Here is a 17,010-nt window from a genome sequence, read left to right as displayed (position 1 = left end):
CCGGCCGTTTTGAAAGTTTTCGATGGGTTAGAACTGGCTGATCTACCGGAAACCAGCGCTAAGCATGTGGACATTTTGTTGGGTAGCGACTACGTGTGGTCCGCATTCACACGAGAGAAGGTATTAGATAAGCATGGAAACATAACTGCAATATCCACAATATTCGGGTGGGTGGTCACCTCAATTGCAGCTAAACAAGGATCAAATACAGCATCTCTGTTATCAACGATCGAAATAAATACATCGCTCCAAAGGTTTTGGGAATGGGAAGAATTAAGTGGCAGTTTGCCGCCCACTGCTGATGATTTGAAGGTCGAGAATCATTTTCGCTCTACACACTGTCGTGACTCAAATGGGAGGTATGGTGTTGAGCTTCCATTTTAGAACTCGGATGTTAAGTTTGCAGATACTCTTCAGGGAGCAACATCACGATTTATTCAGTAGAACGTCGACTTCAGAAAGAGAAAAGGTTAAGGGAAGAGTATATCAAGTTCATGGCGCGAATACATCGCTTTGGGACACATGCGCATCCTTGATGAGTCAGAGAAGACAAGTGCACCGAAAGAACACATGTTCTATATGTCTCACCATCCGGTTATTGGTACGAAATTGAGAATTGTATTTGATGGATCTTATAAAGATAAGAGTGGCAGATCACTAAACGATGAGTTACTAGTGGGCCCAAGTATTCAGCGTAACCTAATGGATGTGTGTTTACGCTTTCGACTTTATAAGTTTGTTTTTTGCGCAGACATTTATTAAAATGTTTAGGCAAATATGGATTTCTGAAAATCACCGAAATTATCAACGAATTGTATGGAGAGAAAACCCAACTGAAGAGCTGCAACATTACCAGCTTTGTACTGTAACTTATGGAACAGCCTGTGCACCGTTTTTAGCTGTACGTGAGTTAGAACTCTCTTGCCATCGATCTAAAGCATAAATATCCAACAGCTGCCAAGATTCTATTGGAAGATTTCTATGTGGACGATGTCCTGACCGGAGCAAACACGGAAGACCCACTTATACGTAACAAGGATGAACTTATTCAACTATTAAGTGGCGCACAGCTGGAGCTTGGGAAATGGGTATTCAATACCCACGGAATCGGTCCTTTAGAAAAGGCAGCAGCGACAAGTGTGACTAGAGATGCCTCCTCCGTCAAGGTATTAGGAATACATTGGGAACCAAAGTCTGACATCTTCACATATGGTATAAGGCTGAGCGAATGCACAGAAAGTTCAAAAAGACAAGTATTATCAGACGTATCATGCATATTTGACCAGCTTGGTCTACTGGCGCCGGTCATTGTTCAATTCAAGATCCTTTTCCAAGAGCTCTGGCTTCTTAATCTAGATTGGGATTCACCGCTTCCAACTATGCTGGCAGACCGATGGCGTAAGTATCGCGAAGACATTAACAACATAAGGCAGTTAAAGATACGGCGTCATATTGGGTATGTCGGCAAACGAATAGAGTTACACGCCTTCTCAGACGCCTCAATAAAAGCATACGCAGCAGTCGTATACTCTCGGATCGTGAACCAGGATAGCAGCATAGAGGTTTCACTGATTGCGGCGAAAACACGGGTCGCTCCACTTAAGCAGCAATCGCTCCCTCGTTTGGAATTATGTGTCGCACTTCTGCTAAGTCGGCTGATCGCATCAATTAAATTAGCTTGGAAGGATCTAGAAAGCACCGTATATGCTTGGTGTGATTCGACAATTGTGTTGGCATGGCTGAATCACTTGCCAGCTAGTTTGAAGACGTTCATTGGCAATCGTACTGCCGAAATATTGGAAGTAATACCAAGGGACTCGTGGCGCTATGTTAATACCAAGCAGATCCCCGCAGACTGCGCTTCTAGAGGAATGCTGGCTGAGGACTTACTCCAGTTTACTCTCTGGTGGAAGGGTCCCGACTGGCTGGCTGAGACACATCTTAACTTAGGTAACGAAGATGATATACAATTCTCTAACTTAATTTCAGATGACGAGTACCGAAAAGAGCTGACGGCTACAGTATTAGTTACTCTCGCGGAAACCATGAACAAGTCATCTTCCGTCGAAGAACTTATTGGTCGTGTTTCTTCCTGGCCTAGACTTGTGCGCATTGTGGCATAGGAACCTATGTTTGCAGCAAGCTCAAGACGAATGGCATAAAGAACGAAAAGCGCTACGAAATGAAGGATGCGTACCAAAAGGCTCGAAGCTGTGTACCCTGACGCCGATTCTAGATGACAGTGGGCTTCTACGTGTAGGAGGTCGCCTCAATAATTCAGAGTTATCATATTCAGCCAAGCATCCGCTCATCTTGCCGAGGAAGCATCGCATATCTCACCTGATTTTGGAACACGAGCATCAACATAATCTAAACCCTGGAGTTTCGGCCCTCTTTGTCATAGTTCGTCAACGTTTCTGAATAATGGGAGCCAGAAATTCCTAAAGATACTCACAACTGTATAAGGTGCTTCAGACAGCGAGCACATACCAGCAACCAACTAATGGCCGCACTACCGGCAGTGAGAGTTCGGCAAGCATTTCCGTTCGAAAATACAGGCTGTGATTATGCTGGCCCAATCATGATGAAGACACATAAGGGAAGGACCGCTCGAAAGGAAAAAGGATACATATGTCTCTTCGTATGCATGGCAACCTCAGCTTTACACTTGGAGCTGGCAACAGACCTTAGCACTAATACATTTTTGGCTGCTCTTAGACGTTTCATTTCACGGCGAGGCAAATGTGTGACGATGTTCAGCGACAATGGACGAAATTTCGTGGAGCCAAAAGAAGTCTCAACGAAATGGAACAATTAGTTCAATCCCAGTAGCACAATAACAAGATAGCAGAGGCGTTTTCGATCGAAGGCATCAACTGGAAGTTCATACCGCCACATGCGACTCACTGGGGAGGCAAATGGGAATCGGCTGTGCGCACTGTGAAGCTTCATTTACACCGAATAATCGGCCACGCCGTTCTTACATTCGAACAAATGCATACGTTGTTAACACAGGTGGAAGCGGTGATCAACTCAAGGCGTCTTTGTGCCACTTCCGATACAGACGTTGGATATCTTTCGCCCGCTCACATGTTGATCGGTCGTGCTTACACCACAGTGCCAGATGGAGAATTTGGACCAAGTTCCGGCAAACCGATTGGATTACTGGCTGCAATCTCAGGCCATGTTGCAAGGCTTTTGGAAAAGGTGGCATCTTGAGTACCTTACGTCGTTGCAGCAGAGGCCAAAATGGTTAATGAAGCCTGATCATCTCGTACTAGTAAAGGATTCTCATACTCCTCCGGCTTCATGGATCCTGGCCCGCATTATCGAGACGATTCCTGGCCCAGACGGTCTAGTACGAGCCCTTAAGTTAAAGACAGCTACAGGAGAGATGACCCGTCCCATAACCAAGGTGGCTCCCCTGCCAGTTTCAGAAACATTGTTTCAGGGCCCGGCGGTATGTTGAGGAACGGATGCTGAACTCTTAAACTTAATTTTATTTGAATGTAAACGATCTTTTTATTTTATTATTTTTAACTTTAAGTTGCATGGTCACACCGTTTTGGCTGATGCAATAGCAAGCGTGTGGTGAAAACGAGAAAATGTATGTTGAGTTAGTTAATTGCTTATTGGCCAACAGAAACCAACACAGGGAATAAAGCAAAACCTTATTTTATAATACAAAACGAACCAGCAAAGTTAATTTATAAATCATCAAGGATAATTAATTATTATGTGGATTACGCTATCTGATTGAAATATTTTTATTTATGACACTGCTATTAAACTAACTATTGGGACTTCTGTGAGCTGTTTGGTAAAAATGGATTTCAAATCTTCGTGGTCGAGAATTGCTGGGTTTATGATATTAGATTTGGCAAGAGTTATAGTGAGCATTGGGTTTTGGATTTCGGTGGATAACATTCTATTACGCGCAAGTAAGGTTTCATACAAATGAGAAGAGTCTACAAACTCGCCTTTCTTTTCTATAATTATTTTATTTAATGTATCAGTTAATAGGTTAATTTGTTTTTGCGCTTCAGTGATTACTATTACTTGTCGGTTGTTTGATTCTATAAGCTCGGCTTCGGTAATCATAATCCTTTCTAAGTCTGATGCATCGGGCGTGCCTGCGACGACTTTTAACGCTGTTCCTAAGAAGTCTAAACTTCTTGCCATTCTATGGTGTACCGTTAGGCTAAAAAAAATAACCTGGATATGATCGATATCTACATCTAACAATTTTCGCATATGTGACTGAGGGAAAAGTTCTGACAATTTTATTGTATTATCTATCATGCTCGCGAAGTTGGATAAATTTGTAGAGTGTCTTACGTAATTATGTTGTTCCCATACGAAAACGTTGCCGTCCAACACAGCAATATAGCTTACGTGCGAGAAATCGGTGAGAAGTGCGCGAGTTGTGGCCAAGAGTATTAGGCTTACTCCCACGAACCTGAATGAAACGATTAGATTGTAGTAGCTATCTGTAATAATCTTATGTGGTATGACCTATGTTTACCTCACATTGTCCTTATGGACCACCCTCCCCTTAACAAGTACAGACGTTCCCAGGTCTGCTTGTATGGCGCCCTCCGTGCACAAGGGGTACCTAGTCTTCTGTGATTTTTGAGGTAAACTTTCGCACCTACATCAAACACCCTGTTTTGTCTGTTTGGGTTGTATCTGGCTAATTGGTCTTGTTGGGCTTTTATTAAACGACTTTTGATTTCTTGCTTAGTTTCGTCTGGTATAGAGTGGATTACATCGAGTGGCTTTTGTCCTGTTACTGAGTGTATAGTTTTATTATATTCTATTGCTGCTCTCATGATAGCTTGAACTGTATCGCTAATTTTTTTGTCCAATTTTAAACACCTGGCAATTTCTATTAATGTACTATGGAAACGCTCCACTTGCCCATTGGAACAGCTATGTAGTGGGAGGGGCGTTCACCACGTCGATGTTAAACTGATTCTTCAACAATTAAACGATGGTTCATTGTCGCAATAAATAGTTTTTGTGTCCGGAAAGGTATTAATTATCAGTAAAATGGGGTTGACAATATCGGTTATTGATCGAGAAGCTAAAGGCTGGACAACGGTGAATTTGGAAAAATTACCAATACAAGTTAGGAAAAGCTTCTGATCGGTAGAAAATATGTCAATGTGTAACATTTCTACAGCAAACGAGGGAATTGACGTCTCCCTAGTTCTTATTTTTTGGGGTGCCTGTTGTACTTGGCAATAGCGCAGACCTTACAATTCAGCACAACCTCGTTGGCCAGTTTAGTCATTTTTGGGAAGTAGTAGTCTCGAAGTATTTGTTTTACATTTTCTTGTGCCGCTCTATGCGCACTATTATGTTCGGTGTTGACTATTTCTACCTGTTCGTTGTTGTTAGTGATATCCGACACTATCCTTTTGCAATGCCAGAACTTGGTTGTCGAGAACAGTGAAACTAGCTCATGTTGGAATGCAGCTAGAGTTGGGAGGTCGCAATAAAACGCGTTTACGACGTCGGGGTTTACAGCAAGTTTTAAAGTTTTTATAAGATCGGTCTTAACTATAAATTGAATTAAGTGACGTGTCTTTTTGCCAAACAAAATAAATTTTCTATGCAGTGAATAACGAGATTCCTCAAAAGCTATTTGATTTCTGTAGCAATTCAATGGGTTATCGGCAGTTTCTATAGTGTATGTAAGGGATATCTCGCTGTGAACAGTGGCTATGTCTGATTGCGCTCCATCTTGGAGAGCGTTAAGCTCTTTCCTAGATAAGGCATCTGCGACAAAATTTTCCTGGCTTATAGTGCAACTGGGCGTTATATTGTTCGATAAACGCCTTCCATCTCTTTATTTTCGCATTCGTGTTTTAGCCCACACAATCGCTAACAAATCTCTTTCGTTGGTAGCATAATGAGTTTCGCACATTTTTAGTATTCGGGAGATCATGGTGATTGGTCTCCCACCTTGAGACAACACTGCTTCAATACCACTCGCAGACGCGTCCGTAGTCAAGTCAAAAGGTTTTTTGAAGTCTGGGTACATAAGCATAACGTCTTCCGATGCTAGTATGTTTCTCAAATAGTTAAAAGCGTTGCGCTGAGATTCGTCGAGCTCGACTGCTACTTTTCTAGACATGTGTTTGCTTACAGTGCCATTTTCGACTTTTAGTATATTGGTCAAAGGTCTTGCTATGGATGCAAAATCTTTGATAAACACCCTATAGTAGCTGGCTAGGCCTAGAAAAGATCTCAGAGAATACAAATTTTTTGGCTCAGGGTACGCTTGAATCGCTTTGACCTTTTCTGGGTCTGTCTTTGCTCCCTCGATAGTAACAATAAAGCCTAAGTACTCGACACTTTCTTTTAAAAACCTTGTCTTTTCTTTAGAGATCCTCATAGCATCACAAAGTTGCTGAAGTACTATATCAATATGGCGGACGTGATCCGCGGCATTTTCAGAGAAGATGATTACGTCATCAACATAGACGTAACATATCTTGCCAATTTGCTCTCGCAAGACATCGTCGATTGCTCTTTGAAAAATGCTTCCCGCATTTTTTAAACCAAAAGGCAGTCGACAGAACTCGTACTTTCCGCCATTTACTGAGAAGGACGTCTTTTCGCGATCGTCCTCAGCCAGGTAAATCTGGTGGTACCCGGATTTAAGATCCAATGTTGTGAAAAACTTAGCTTTTCCGAGATTAGCTAAAATTAGTTGGTTACTTCGGATAACGGTCGGCGATGATTTTCTCATTTAACTTCCTAAAGCCAATGAAAAGCCGCTTATTCTTATTACCGCTGGTGTCTATCCCCTTCTTATCAACAACCCAATCCGGGCTGTTATACGCAGATCTTGATGGCCTTATGATGCCATACCCACGCCTACTGGGTACGGATAGAGCTTTGAATATATCTTCTTATTGTCTACAGTTCGGATTCTGGCAACGACTGAAGTATTATAAGGCAGCGCCTCGTTAGGGGTCGCGAATGCACTAATTCTTTTTAGTATCATTTTCTTAAATTCGGCTCTTACAGAATTTGGGACTACGATATCATCGACACGTGTAAAGTTCACATTATCGCACGGATGGTGTTTAAGTACCTCCGAAGTATTACCGTAGTTTATGGTGTTTTCCCTTAGGTCCATAGTTACCCCCGCCTGCGTGAGCAGATCGAAGCCTATTATGGCGTCAAAGGTGTCAAGGGTATCCAATAAGAAAAACGTGTCAACTTTCCCAAAAATTACCATTGAAGATTTTTGTTGGATTTTTTTTGGACCCATGAATGGAGTTCACAGTAAATGGGGTTCCTTTACGGGTTTAACGTAATTTTTTGCCGCCCCAATGTCGACAAGAATCTTTAATGTTCTGCCAGCCAACCGACGCTCGACGAACGGTTGGGAACATCCCCCCAGTTGGGAACATCCCCTAAAAAATTCAACAAATCGTTGCTTTCAGAACCGTCACTCTCGTCATCTATTTCTGTAAGGGTATTCTCGGCTATCTCTTTGTGTTTTTTATCGTCTTGGCTAGGTGCTTTTTGGGTAACATTGTTAACTTTTTGGCGCCTATTGCCCGATGTACGCTCCGAAGTATTATACATCTTTTGAGCCCCGTCTTGTGTAGAATGGCCCTGTGGCTTTCCCCAGTTGGTGTGATGTCTTAATCTGGACATCGAAGGATCAACGTCCATAGGTTGAACCTGATTTCTTAACTGTGCCTCTTTGTCCTTCGACGAGGTTTTAGGGTCACCCTGTTGTGCCCTGTTTTGGCCTTGATTCCCAACAAAATGTGGGTTTTTTTTTCCTGGCTCCTACCTTGTTTAGCCTGGTTACGACTGCCAAACCTAGTATTGTCGCTGTTATGCAGCAAATGCACTCCTTTCAATGCTATTTTCAGCCTCCCGGGCCACTGCTAGTGCGGATGGCAAATCCTTGGGCTTCGCTGGGATCACCAAGGATTTTAGGGACTTCTTGAGTCCTGCCATGAAGGCATGTAGTGCGTCGTCTCTAATTTCTGCACAAAGAATTAGGTCACCCTGCCTTACCAGTTCGAGTTGCTGTCTTAATACGCGCAAGAACGTCTTGTCTGCGTACGTGCAGTCCAGTCTAGCAATAATGGCGTCGAAATTAAGCACTGTGTTGTGCGACGTAAGGATTGCTCGAGCCGGCCCTGTGATTTTGTTTTTAAAAATGGCCACAGCCTCGTAGTGCGCCTCACTGCCTACGTATCTTCTGAAAATTTCATATGCGTTTGTAGCCGCTAGGCACTAGGCACTGACTTTACAATGTCTAACTTAATTTCACACTTCACACTAGGGTCGATTGTCACTCTCTGATATGTCTCAACCTGTGGAGTCTCTATCCTTAAAGCAGTAACTTGACCTCTAATTGTTTTAAGTTCCGCTCGGAACTCGTCTTTCAGTCTCCTCTCTTGTTCTATGAGTGCACTGTTCACTGCACCTTCCACTAATGCTTTTAGCAGAGACGGGTCTATTTCTAATTGATTGTTTACTTCTGGCCTAAATCTTACTTCTTGTTCTTCGTCACTGTCGTACTCTACCCTTATATTTCTATAAGCCCAAGTCATGAGCAACCAACGAAGCGTAAAATATTTATTTGTTTTTCTTGTTTTTTTCTTTTTTTCTTTTTTTTTTTAATACGAACTTACACGTCAACAATATCACAATTAACCTGTACCGCAATGCACAATTTCGCGCTGCCAACTCACTCACAAATTCTTTACTTTTTATTTTTATATTTTTAAAATTTTATAAATTTTATTCCAAGTTTTACCAAACATTCGCTTACATGTTCTTGTTTAGGGCCATGGTATTCCTGTCTTAATATCGTCAAATATAGTTGTGACGTCACCGGTGTAGCGGCGGTTAGAGTTGTATATCAAAATATTTACGGTGGAGGACTTGACTTCGTCCTCTTGCTGAACGGTTGGCCTTGTAGCTCAACGGTGTATTAATAAGGCAAATATTTAATGGCAGTGTGCCGGAGTAAATGTTAATTGATCAATATCTTTATTAGCCAATCGTCTGACAAAAACTGATTATAAGAATGGAATGAAATAAAGACTAAAGCTAAGTACATTAAATGGAAATACGAATCTACACAAAATACATAGGATGTACATAAAAGATCATGACCATGCTTGTGGTCAGCACAGCCGACTCAGCATATTCCCGACAAGAACTCAACGCTTGCGACACAACTAAAACGGCTGTACGTTGCTTCGGCCAATATTATTTTGGTTACGTTGCATTTGGCCGTTCGTTGACTTGGCTGTTAACTTGTATGTATGTACGTATGAGTGTGCTTACCGCGTTAAAAATTATTACATATGTATGTATGTACATATGTACCTATGTATGTATGTATGGATGTACAAATTATATGGCATAAATAATTTATGCCGATGGACTAATGTTCAGCCCGTGGAGTGTGCTTTACACTTTAAGTAAAGGTAAGTGGTACTTTATAAATTCTCGATTATTAAACACTTTTACTTGCAGGGTAGAAAACAGCTGTTTTTAAATGTATGTATATATGAATGTGTTTTTTTTTTTTTTTTTTTTATGTGTATATACATACATATGTATTGCTATGCAATTGGTCTTTGGGAAATCAGAATTTCGAATCATGTGGATATTTATAAAATGCATTTCATAAACACAAAAATGATCAAGTATGCAAAAGTGTGTAGGTTGCTATGGAAGAGCGGGAAACCTCACACTTTTATAAGTTTGTCATGGGATATAATGTGAATGCGATTTTTAATAAGAAATGTTGTACTTATCAGGAGTTCCGCCGATGCAAGCTGGAAGAGCGTAAGGATATCCGGCTCGAAGGACCAATGTTCGTGGAGGGGCGGAAGGATCCAAATAAAAATACAAATAATTGGCAGGTGCCAATTTCTTCTGGTCGGTGAGCTGGTAAATAATTAAAACGCGCGGGAACTTCGTTTAAAACTATGATTTTTATTTACTGTACAATCTCACACACGAAAAGGTTCGGTTAAAGTTAAACTGAATGTTAATAGCAATTGGAAAAAAAGTGCGGGTATTCGGGGGAAAATCTCGTACTGGATTGAATATGGCGATTTACCGGAGAACCCTTCGTCACTCTCCTCAGTATGACCGATTTCGGTTTTGGGAAAAAACCCTACCCCTCACTCTCTGCTGTTCACCCGGTGGCGTGAACATCAATTATCAATTTTTACATCAATCGCAACAACAACAACTTCTCTTGGACCACATACCTCCACGCAGCGATCGATAATTGTATATCTCAATACACACTTCATTCATACTGTCTATTTCAACAGCTTAAGTACCGTCTGTTTCAATGGTTTCCATACTGTCTATTTCAACAGCTTCCATATCGTCTCTTTCAACGGTTTCCACCTGGCAATCTTAGCTATTTGATTTCTGTAGCAATTCAATGGGTTATCGGCAGTTTCTATAGTGTATGTAAGGAATATCTCGCTGTGAACAGTGGCTATGTCTGATTGCGCTCCGTCTTGGAGAGCGTTAAGCTCTTTCCTAGATAAGGCATCTGCGACAAAATTTTCCTGGCTTATAGTGCAACTGGGCGTTATATTGTTCGATAAACGCCTTCCACCTCTTTATTTTCGCATTCGTGTTTTAGCCCACACAATCGCTAACAAATCTCTTTCGTTGGTAGCATAATGAGTTTCGCACATTTTTAGTATTCGGGAGATCATGGTGATTGGTCTCCCACCTTGAGACAACACTGCTTCAATGCCACTCGCAGACGCGTCCGTAGTCAAGTCAAAAGGTTTTTTGAAGTCTGGGTACATAAGCATAACGTCTTCCGATGCTAGTATGTTTCTCAAATAGTTAAAAGCGTTGCGCTGAGATTCGTCGAGCTCGACTGCTACTTTTCTAGACATGTGTTTGCTTACAGTGCCATTTTCGACTTTTAGTATATTGGTCAAAGGTCTTGCTATGGATGCAAAATCTTTGATAAACACCCTATAGTAGCTGGCTAGGCCTAGAAAAGATCTCAGAGAATACAAATTTTTTGGCTCAGGGTACGCTTGAATCGCTTTGACCTTTTCTGGGTCTGTCTTTGCTCCCTCGATAGTAACAATAAAGCCTAAGTACTCGACACTTTCTTTTAAAAACCTTGTCTTTTCTTTAGAGATCCTCATAGCATCACAAAGTTGCTGAAGTACTATGTCAATATGGCGGACGTGATCCGCGGCATTTTCAGAGAAGATGATTACGTCATCAACATAGACGTAACATATCTTGCCAATTTGCTCTCGCAAGACATCGTCGATTGCTCTTTGAAAAATGCTTCCCGCATTTTTTAAACCAAAAGGCAGTCGACAGAACTCGTACTTTCCGCCATTTACTGAGAAGTACGTCTTTTCGCGATCGTCCTCAGCCAGGTAAATCTGGTGGTACCCGGATTTAAGATCCAATGTTGTGAAAAACTTAGCTTTTCCGAGATTAGCTAAAATTAGTTGGTTACTTCGGATAACGGTCGGCGATGATTTTCTCATTTAACTTCCTAAAGCCAATGAAAAGCCGCTTATTCTTATTACCGCTGGTGTCTATCCCCTTCTTATCAACAACCCAATCCGGGCTGTTATACGCAGATCTTGATGGCCTTATGATGCCATACCCACGCCTACTGGGTACGGATAGAGCTTTGAATATATCTTCTTATTGTCTACAGTTCGGATTCTGGCAACGACTGAAGTATTATAAGGCAGCGCCTCGTTAGGGGTCGCGAATGCACTAATTCTTTTTAGTATCATTTTCTTAAATTCGGCTCTTACAGAATTTGGGACTACGATATCATCGACACGTGTAAAGTTCACATTATCGCACGGATGGTGTTTAAGTACCTCCGAAGTATTACCGTAGTTTATGGTGTTTTCCCTTAGGTCCATAGTTACCCCCGCCTGCGTGAGCAGATCGAAGCCTATTATGGCGTCAAAGGTGTCAAGGGTATCCAATAAGAAAAACGTGTCAACTTTCCCAAAAATTACCATTGAAGATTTTTGTTGGATTTTTTTGGACCCATGAATGGAGTTCACAGTAAATGGGGTTCCTTTACGGGTTTAACGTAATTTTTTGCCGCCCCAATGTCGACAAGAATCTTTAATGTTCTGCCAGCCAACCGACGCTCGACGAACGGTTGGGAACATCCCCCCAGTTGGGAACATCCCCTAAAAAATTCAACAAATCGTTGCTTTCAGAACCGTCACTCTCGTCATCTATTTCTGTAAGGGTATTCTCGGCTATCTCTTTGTGTTTTTTATCGTCTTGGCTAGGTGCTTTTTGGGTAACATTGTTAACTTTTTGGCGCCTATTGCCCGATGTACGCTCCGAAGTATTATACATCTTTTGAGCCCCGTCTTGTGTAGAATGGCCCTGTGGCTTTCCCCAGTTGGTGTGATGTCTTAATCTGGACATCGAAGGATCAACGTCCATAGGTTGAACCTGATTTCTTAACTGTGCCTCTTTGTCCTTCGACGAGGTTTTAGGGTCACCCTGTTGTGCCCTGTTTTGGCCTTGATTCCCAACAAAATGTGGGTTTTTTTTTCCTGGCTCCTACCTTGTTTAGCCTGGTTACGACTGCCAAACCTAGTATTGTCGCTGTTATGCAGCAAATGCACTCCTTTCAATGCTATTTTCAGCCTCCCGGGCCACTGCTAGTGCGGATGGCAAATCCTTGGGCTTCGCTGGGATCACCAAGGATTTTAGGGACTTCTTGAGTCCTGCCATGAAGGCATGTAGTGCGTCGTCTCTAATTTCTGCACAAAGAATTAGGTCACCCTGCCTTACCAGTTCGAGTTGCTGTCTTAGTACGCGAGTTATGCCATTAGCAACACTTCCCATAACAGCCGACCCAAGAGGTCTACACTCCACATTAATGTAAACATAAACAATACCATTCCATTAAACATAGAGTGTCACAAGATAAGTGGCAGTTTCCCTAAACATAGAGTGTCACAAGATAAGTGACAGTTTCCCTAAACATAGAGTGTCACAAGAAAAGTGACCAGAAGAAAACATTATAAACACTTAGATGTAAGCCAAACCAGAATATGATTTGATTCAATAAAGCAGTCTTGATTTAACACTCAACCAGAACAGACTCAATCTTAATTGGCGCAGTCGGTACTCGAGTTCACAGCTAAAATATTGTGGAAACTTTGAACGCAATCAAAGATAACGAAACAATATAATACTGTGGAAAACAAAACATTTAGTGACAAAATAAAATATATATATTGTGGAAACTTTGGAGAAAATCTAAGCCAACGAAACAATATAATATTATAAAAACATTTTGTGACAAATAACGAAACAATATAATATTGTAAAAACACTTTGTGCAAACAAACAGAATTATTGTGGAAACTTAAAAAAAAAAAAAAAAAAGTTAACGAAACAATAAAACATACACCATTAAAATGGCACAAATTAACGAAATACAACAATGCATTCAAATGCTAACATCAATAATAATATCCAATCAAGAGATGCATTCTAATCCAACAACAAGGGAGAGAAACAGCATCGAGAAGGAAACAAGGTACTTGCCGGTGTTCACTGGACAGGAGGGAACGTTACATGGTTTCATTTCGGCAGTCAACCAAATCATGGAGGAGTATGATGATAACGACCAGGTCTTCACTGTTATATTCAACACCAAAATTCAAGGTCAGGCTAGAACTATGCTTAATATTAACCCCCCTACATCTTGGGCTGATTGCAAAACTCGTCTTCGACATCATTATCGCCCAAGAACGGATCAAATGGGTCTAACCAGAAAAATTAATAACTTAAGGGTAACTACCGTTCGAGATCTTGATTTTAAAGTAAGAGCAATTGTTGAGGAAATTACTGATTTTTCGGTCTTTGAAAACAATAGCAGATTAGTTGACATATTAAGTGGTCTCTTAATTCAAAGAGTAAAAGAATTATCTTGTGGTCCAATGGCCATTGCCTTAATGAATAAAACAACATTAACAGATATAAGAATTGAACTTGCAAATTATATTGGTCTGAATTATGGAAATTTAAATAAAAAACTATTATTAACCAAAAATGACAATGACCATAGTACATATAACAAACAGACAACTAATAAAAATACAAACCGAAATACTGAACAGAGTCAAAATGTAAAACAGTCTCAAAATCCCAATAGACAACAGAGTCAAAATACGAGACAGTATCAAAATCCGAATAGACAACAGAGTCAGAACGTAAGACAAAATCAAAATTATCAGCAACCACAAAATAATCAGCAACCACCAGCAGAAGCAATGAGTGTAGATAATATAAATGAGGAAGTAGTAAACAGCACAGATAATCAAGAGTTTTTTACCAACTAGCCTCGGATGAAAAAAAAATTTTTATAAAAGGAACAATAGAGGAAGATACTTATATTATTTTAGTAGATACAGGATCAAGCATAAGCATTTTAAACACAACTAATGTACATAATTCCAAATACAAAATAATTGAAAAATATTCAAAAACCATACATACAATAAAGGGAAAAATAGAAAGTGACAGTTACTTAGTGAAAACAAAAGTGCCAAGGGAGTTTAAATATATAAATTATGCAAGAACAAAATGGGTGGCTATGCCCCTGGAAAAATCATATGATTTTCTATTGGGTATGGACTTCATTCAAAGGAATTTTGCAAATATTGATTTTCAAAACAAAATTATTAAACTTAACAATGGGGTCGAAATTCCATTCCTTTCCAAACAATCAGAAGATGTTTGCGTAATGGAAGTAAGTGAAATTGATGATCTTAAGTTAAAAGAACTCAATACTGAGGAAGAACAAATAATAAGAAATCTTTCAAAAAAGTACGAAAAGTTATGTTTCAAAGAAGGGGATCACTTAACCAATACTAACACTATAGTTCATAGCATAAAAACTACTACAGACCAACCTATTAATTCAAAACTCTATCGGGTCTCCCCAAAATATGAAGAAGAAATAAAGAAACAAATAATTTATATGGAAAACAATGGAATTATAAGAAAAAGCAAAAGCAAATATAGTTCTCCAATATGTGTCATACCTAAAAAAAGAGATAGCTCTGGAATTCAAAAGTATCGTATTTGTGTAGACTATAGGCGTTTAAACCAAGTAACCGTTCCAGATAAGTACCCAATACCTATCATGGACGCTGTATTAGACAAACTCGGTAAAGCCCAATATTTTACTACATTAGATTTAGCAAAAAGCTATCACCAAATTTTAATGGCAGAAGAAGATATAGAGAAAACAGCATTCATTTCACCAATGGGTTTATATGAATATGTTAGAATGCCTTTTGGGTTAAAAAATGCCCCAGCCACATTTCAACGTTTAATGAATGAAATACTGAGGGATTATATAAACAAAAGTTGTGTTGTATACATGGACGATATTTTGATATTTTCAACAACACTTGAGGAACATAAGATTGCTCTAGAAAACATTTTCAAAATACTTAGAAAGCATAACTTAAAAATTCAACCAGACAAATGTTCCTTCATGAAACAATATACTGAATATTTAGGACACATTCTCACAAAGGATGGGATTAAACCCAATCCACATAAAATAGAAGCAATAAAAGCAATGCAGCTACCTAAAACAGAAAAGCAATTGAAAGGATTTCTGGGTATGACAGGATTTTACAGAAAATTTATTAAGGACTATTCCAAAATAGCTTACCCAATGATCAGATATTTACAAAAAGGCACACAAATTAATACAAATGACCCACAGTTTATAGATGCCTTTGAAAACCTTAAAACACTTATAAGCTCACATCCAATCTTAAAATATCCAGAGTTTGATAAACCATTTACCATTACAACAGATGCCAGTGACTTCGCAATAGGTGCAGTATTGTCTCAACAAGAGCAACCAGTTCCATTCAAGAACTCTAAATAAACACGAAAAAAACTACAGTACAATTGATAAAGAATTTTTATCCATTATACATGCAGTAAACTATTTTAGACACTATGTGATAGGTAATAAATTCCAAATTATAACAGATCATGCTCCGATAAAATATCTAAACGCAAAATACAAAGGGAAAGAAATGACAGCAAGACACCAAAGATGGATTTTAAAATTACAAGAATTCGATTATGACATAATATATTTGAAAGGAAAAGACAATAAAGTGGCAGATTTTTTAAGTAGACAGGAAACAGCTGAACTAATAAACAAGGATAAAACAAATGAGTCAAACTTTGAACTATCAGATACACAGCATTCAGCAGAGGAAGGAGAAATTTCTAATATAAAATTACAAATTTCTATATAAAAGACGATATTGTAAACAAATATAAAACTCAGATAATAGTAACTTATACAACAACGGACAATATTAATATTCAGCATGGTAGAAAAATAATAGAAGTAAGCCCAGCAGAAACAGAAATTGAAATCGAAATCAAAATGCAAAATAATATAAATAAAGGAACAGTAGGAATTTTTTCAGAAGTTCCAGACTCAGAATATTATAAGATACAATGTATCTTAATGAACATTTTTTCACACTGTAATAATATAAAATTTTTTAAATGTACTAAGAGAGCTCAGGAAATTTCAAGCGAGGAAGAGTTACACAAACAAATAGCTATTTACCACACCAAAGATTCATTACATAGCGGAATAAATGAAGCTTTTAATTCGTTAAAGAACAAAATATATTTCCAAAGCTAAGAGACCATATTCAGTTGATAATTTCAAATTTTAAAAAATGTAAGGAAATTAAATATGACAGAAAACCAATCAAACCTAAGTTTCAATTCACAGAAACACCGGATGTCAAAAATCAAATTATACATTTGGACATATTTCATATAAAACACAAATCGTTTGTTACAATCATAGACAAGCTCACAAAATTCGCAGTCGCTTATAATATAACAGATAGAAACTGGAAAACTAAAATGGAAATTATGATTGAACACTTTGCCAAATTC

General features: G+C 39.2%; 1 protein-coding gene across 1 annotated transcript; it reads left to right on the top strand.

Annotated features, from left to right (window-relative positions):
• The first annotated feature begins 522 nt into the window (after positions 1-522).
• LOC124461912 lies at positions 523-2,123 on the top strand. The gene is made up of 2 exons (XM_047013328.1): positions 523-601; positions 955-2,123. The coding sequence occupies exons 1-2, from the start codon at positions 523-525 to the stop codon at positions 2,121-2,123; spliced, it is 1,248 nt and encodes a 415-aa protein (XP_046869284.1).
• Positions 2,124-17,010: the final 14,887 nt, after the last annotated feature.

This window comes from Drosophila willistoni, unplaced genomic scaffold, assembly GCF_018902025.1.
Source record: "Drosophila willistoni isolate 14030-0811.24 unplaced genomic scaffold, UCI_dwil_1.1 Seg737, whole genome shotgun sequence".
Taxonomy (NCBI): Eukaryota; Metazoa; Arthropoda; class Insecta; order Diptera; family Drosophilidae; genus Drosophila; species Drosophila willistoni.
The sequence above is the reverse complement of the archived record's forward strand: the minus strand, read 5'-3'. Positions and strand labels throughout refer to the sequence as shown.

Excerpts from the sequence above, each read along its gene's own strand:
- LOC124461912 (XM_047013328.1), top strand. The coding sequence starts at position 523 with ATGCGCATCCTTGATGAGTCAGAGAAGACAAGTGCACCGAAAGAACAC. Across the intron at positions 602-954 it reads GTCTCACCATCCGGTTATTG|CTGCCAAGATTCTATTGGAA; the intron begins GTACGAAATTGA and ends AATATCCAACAG.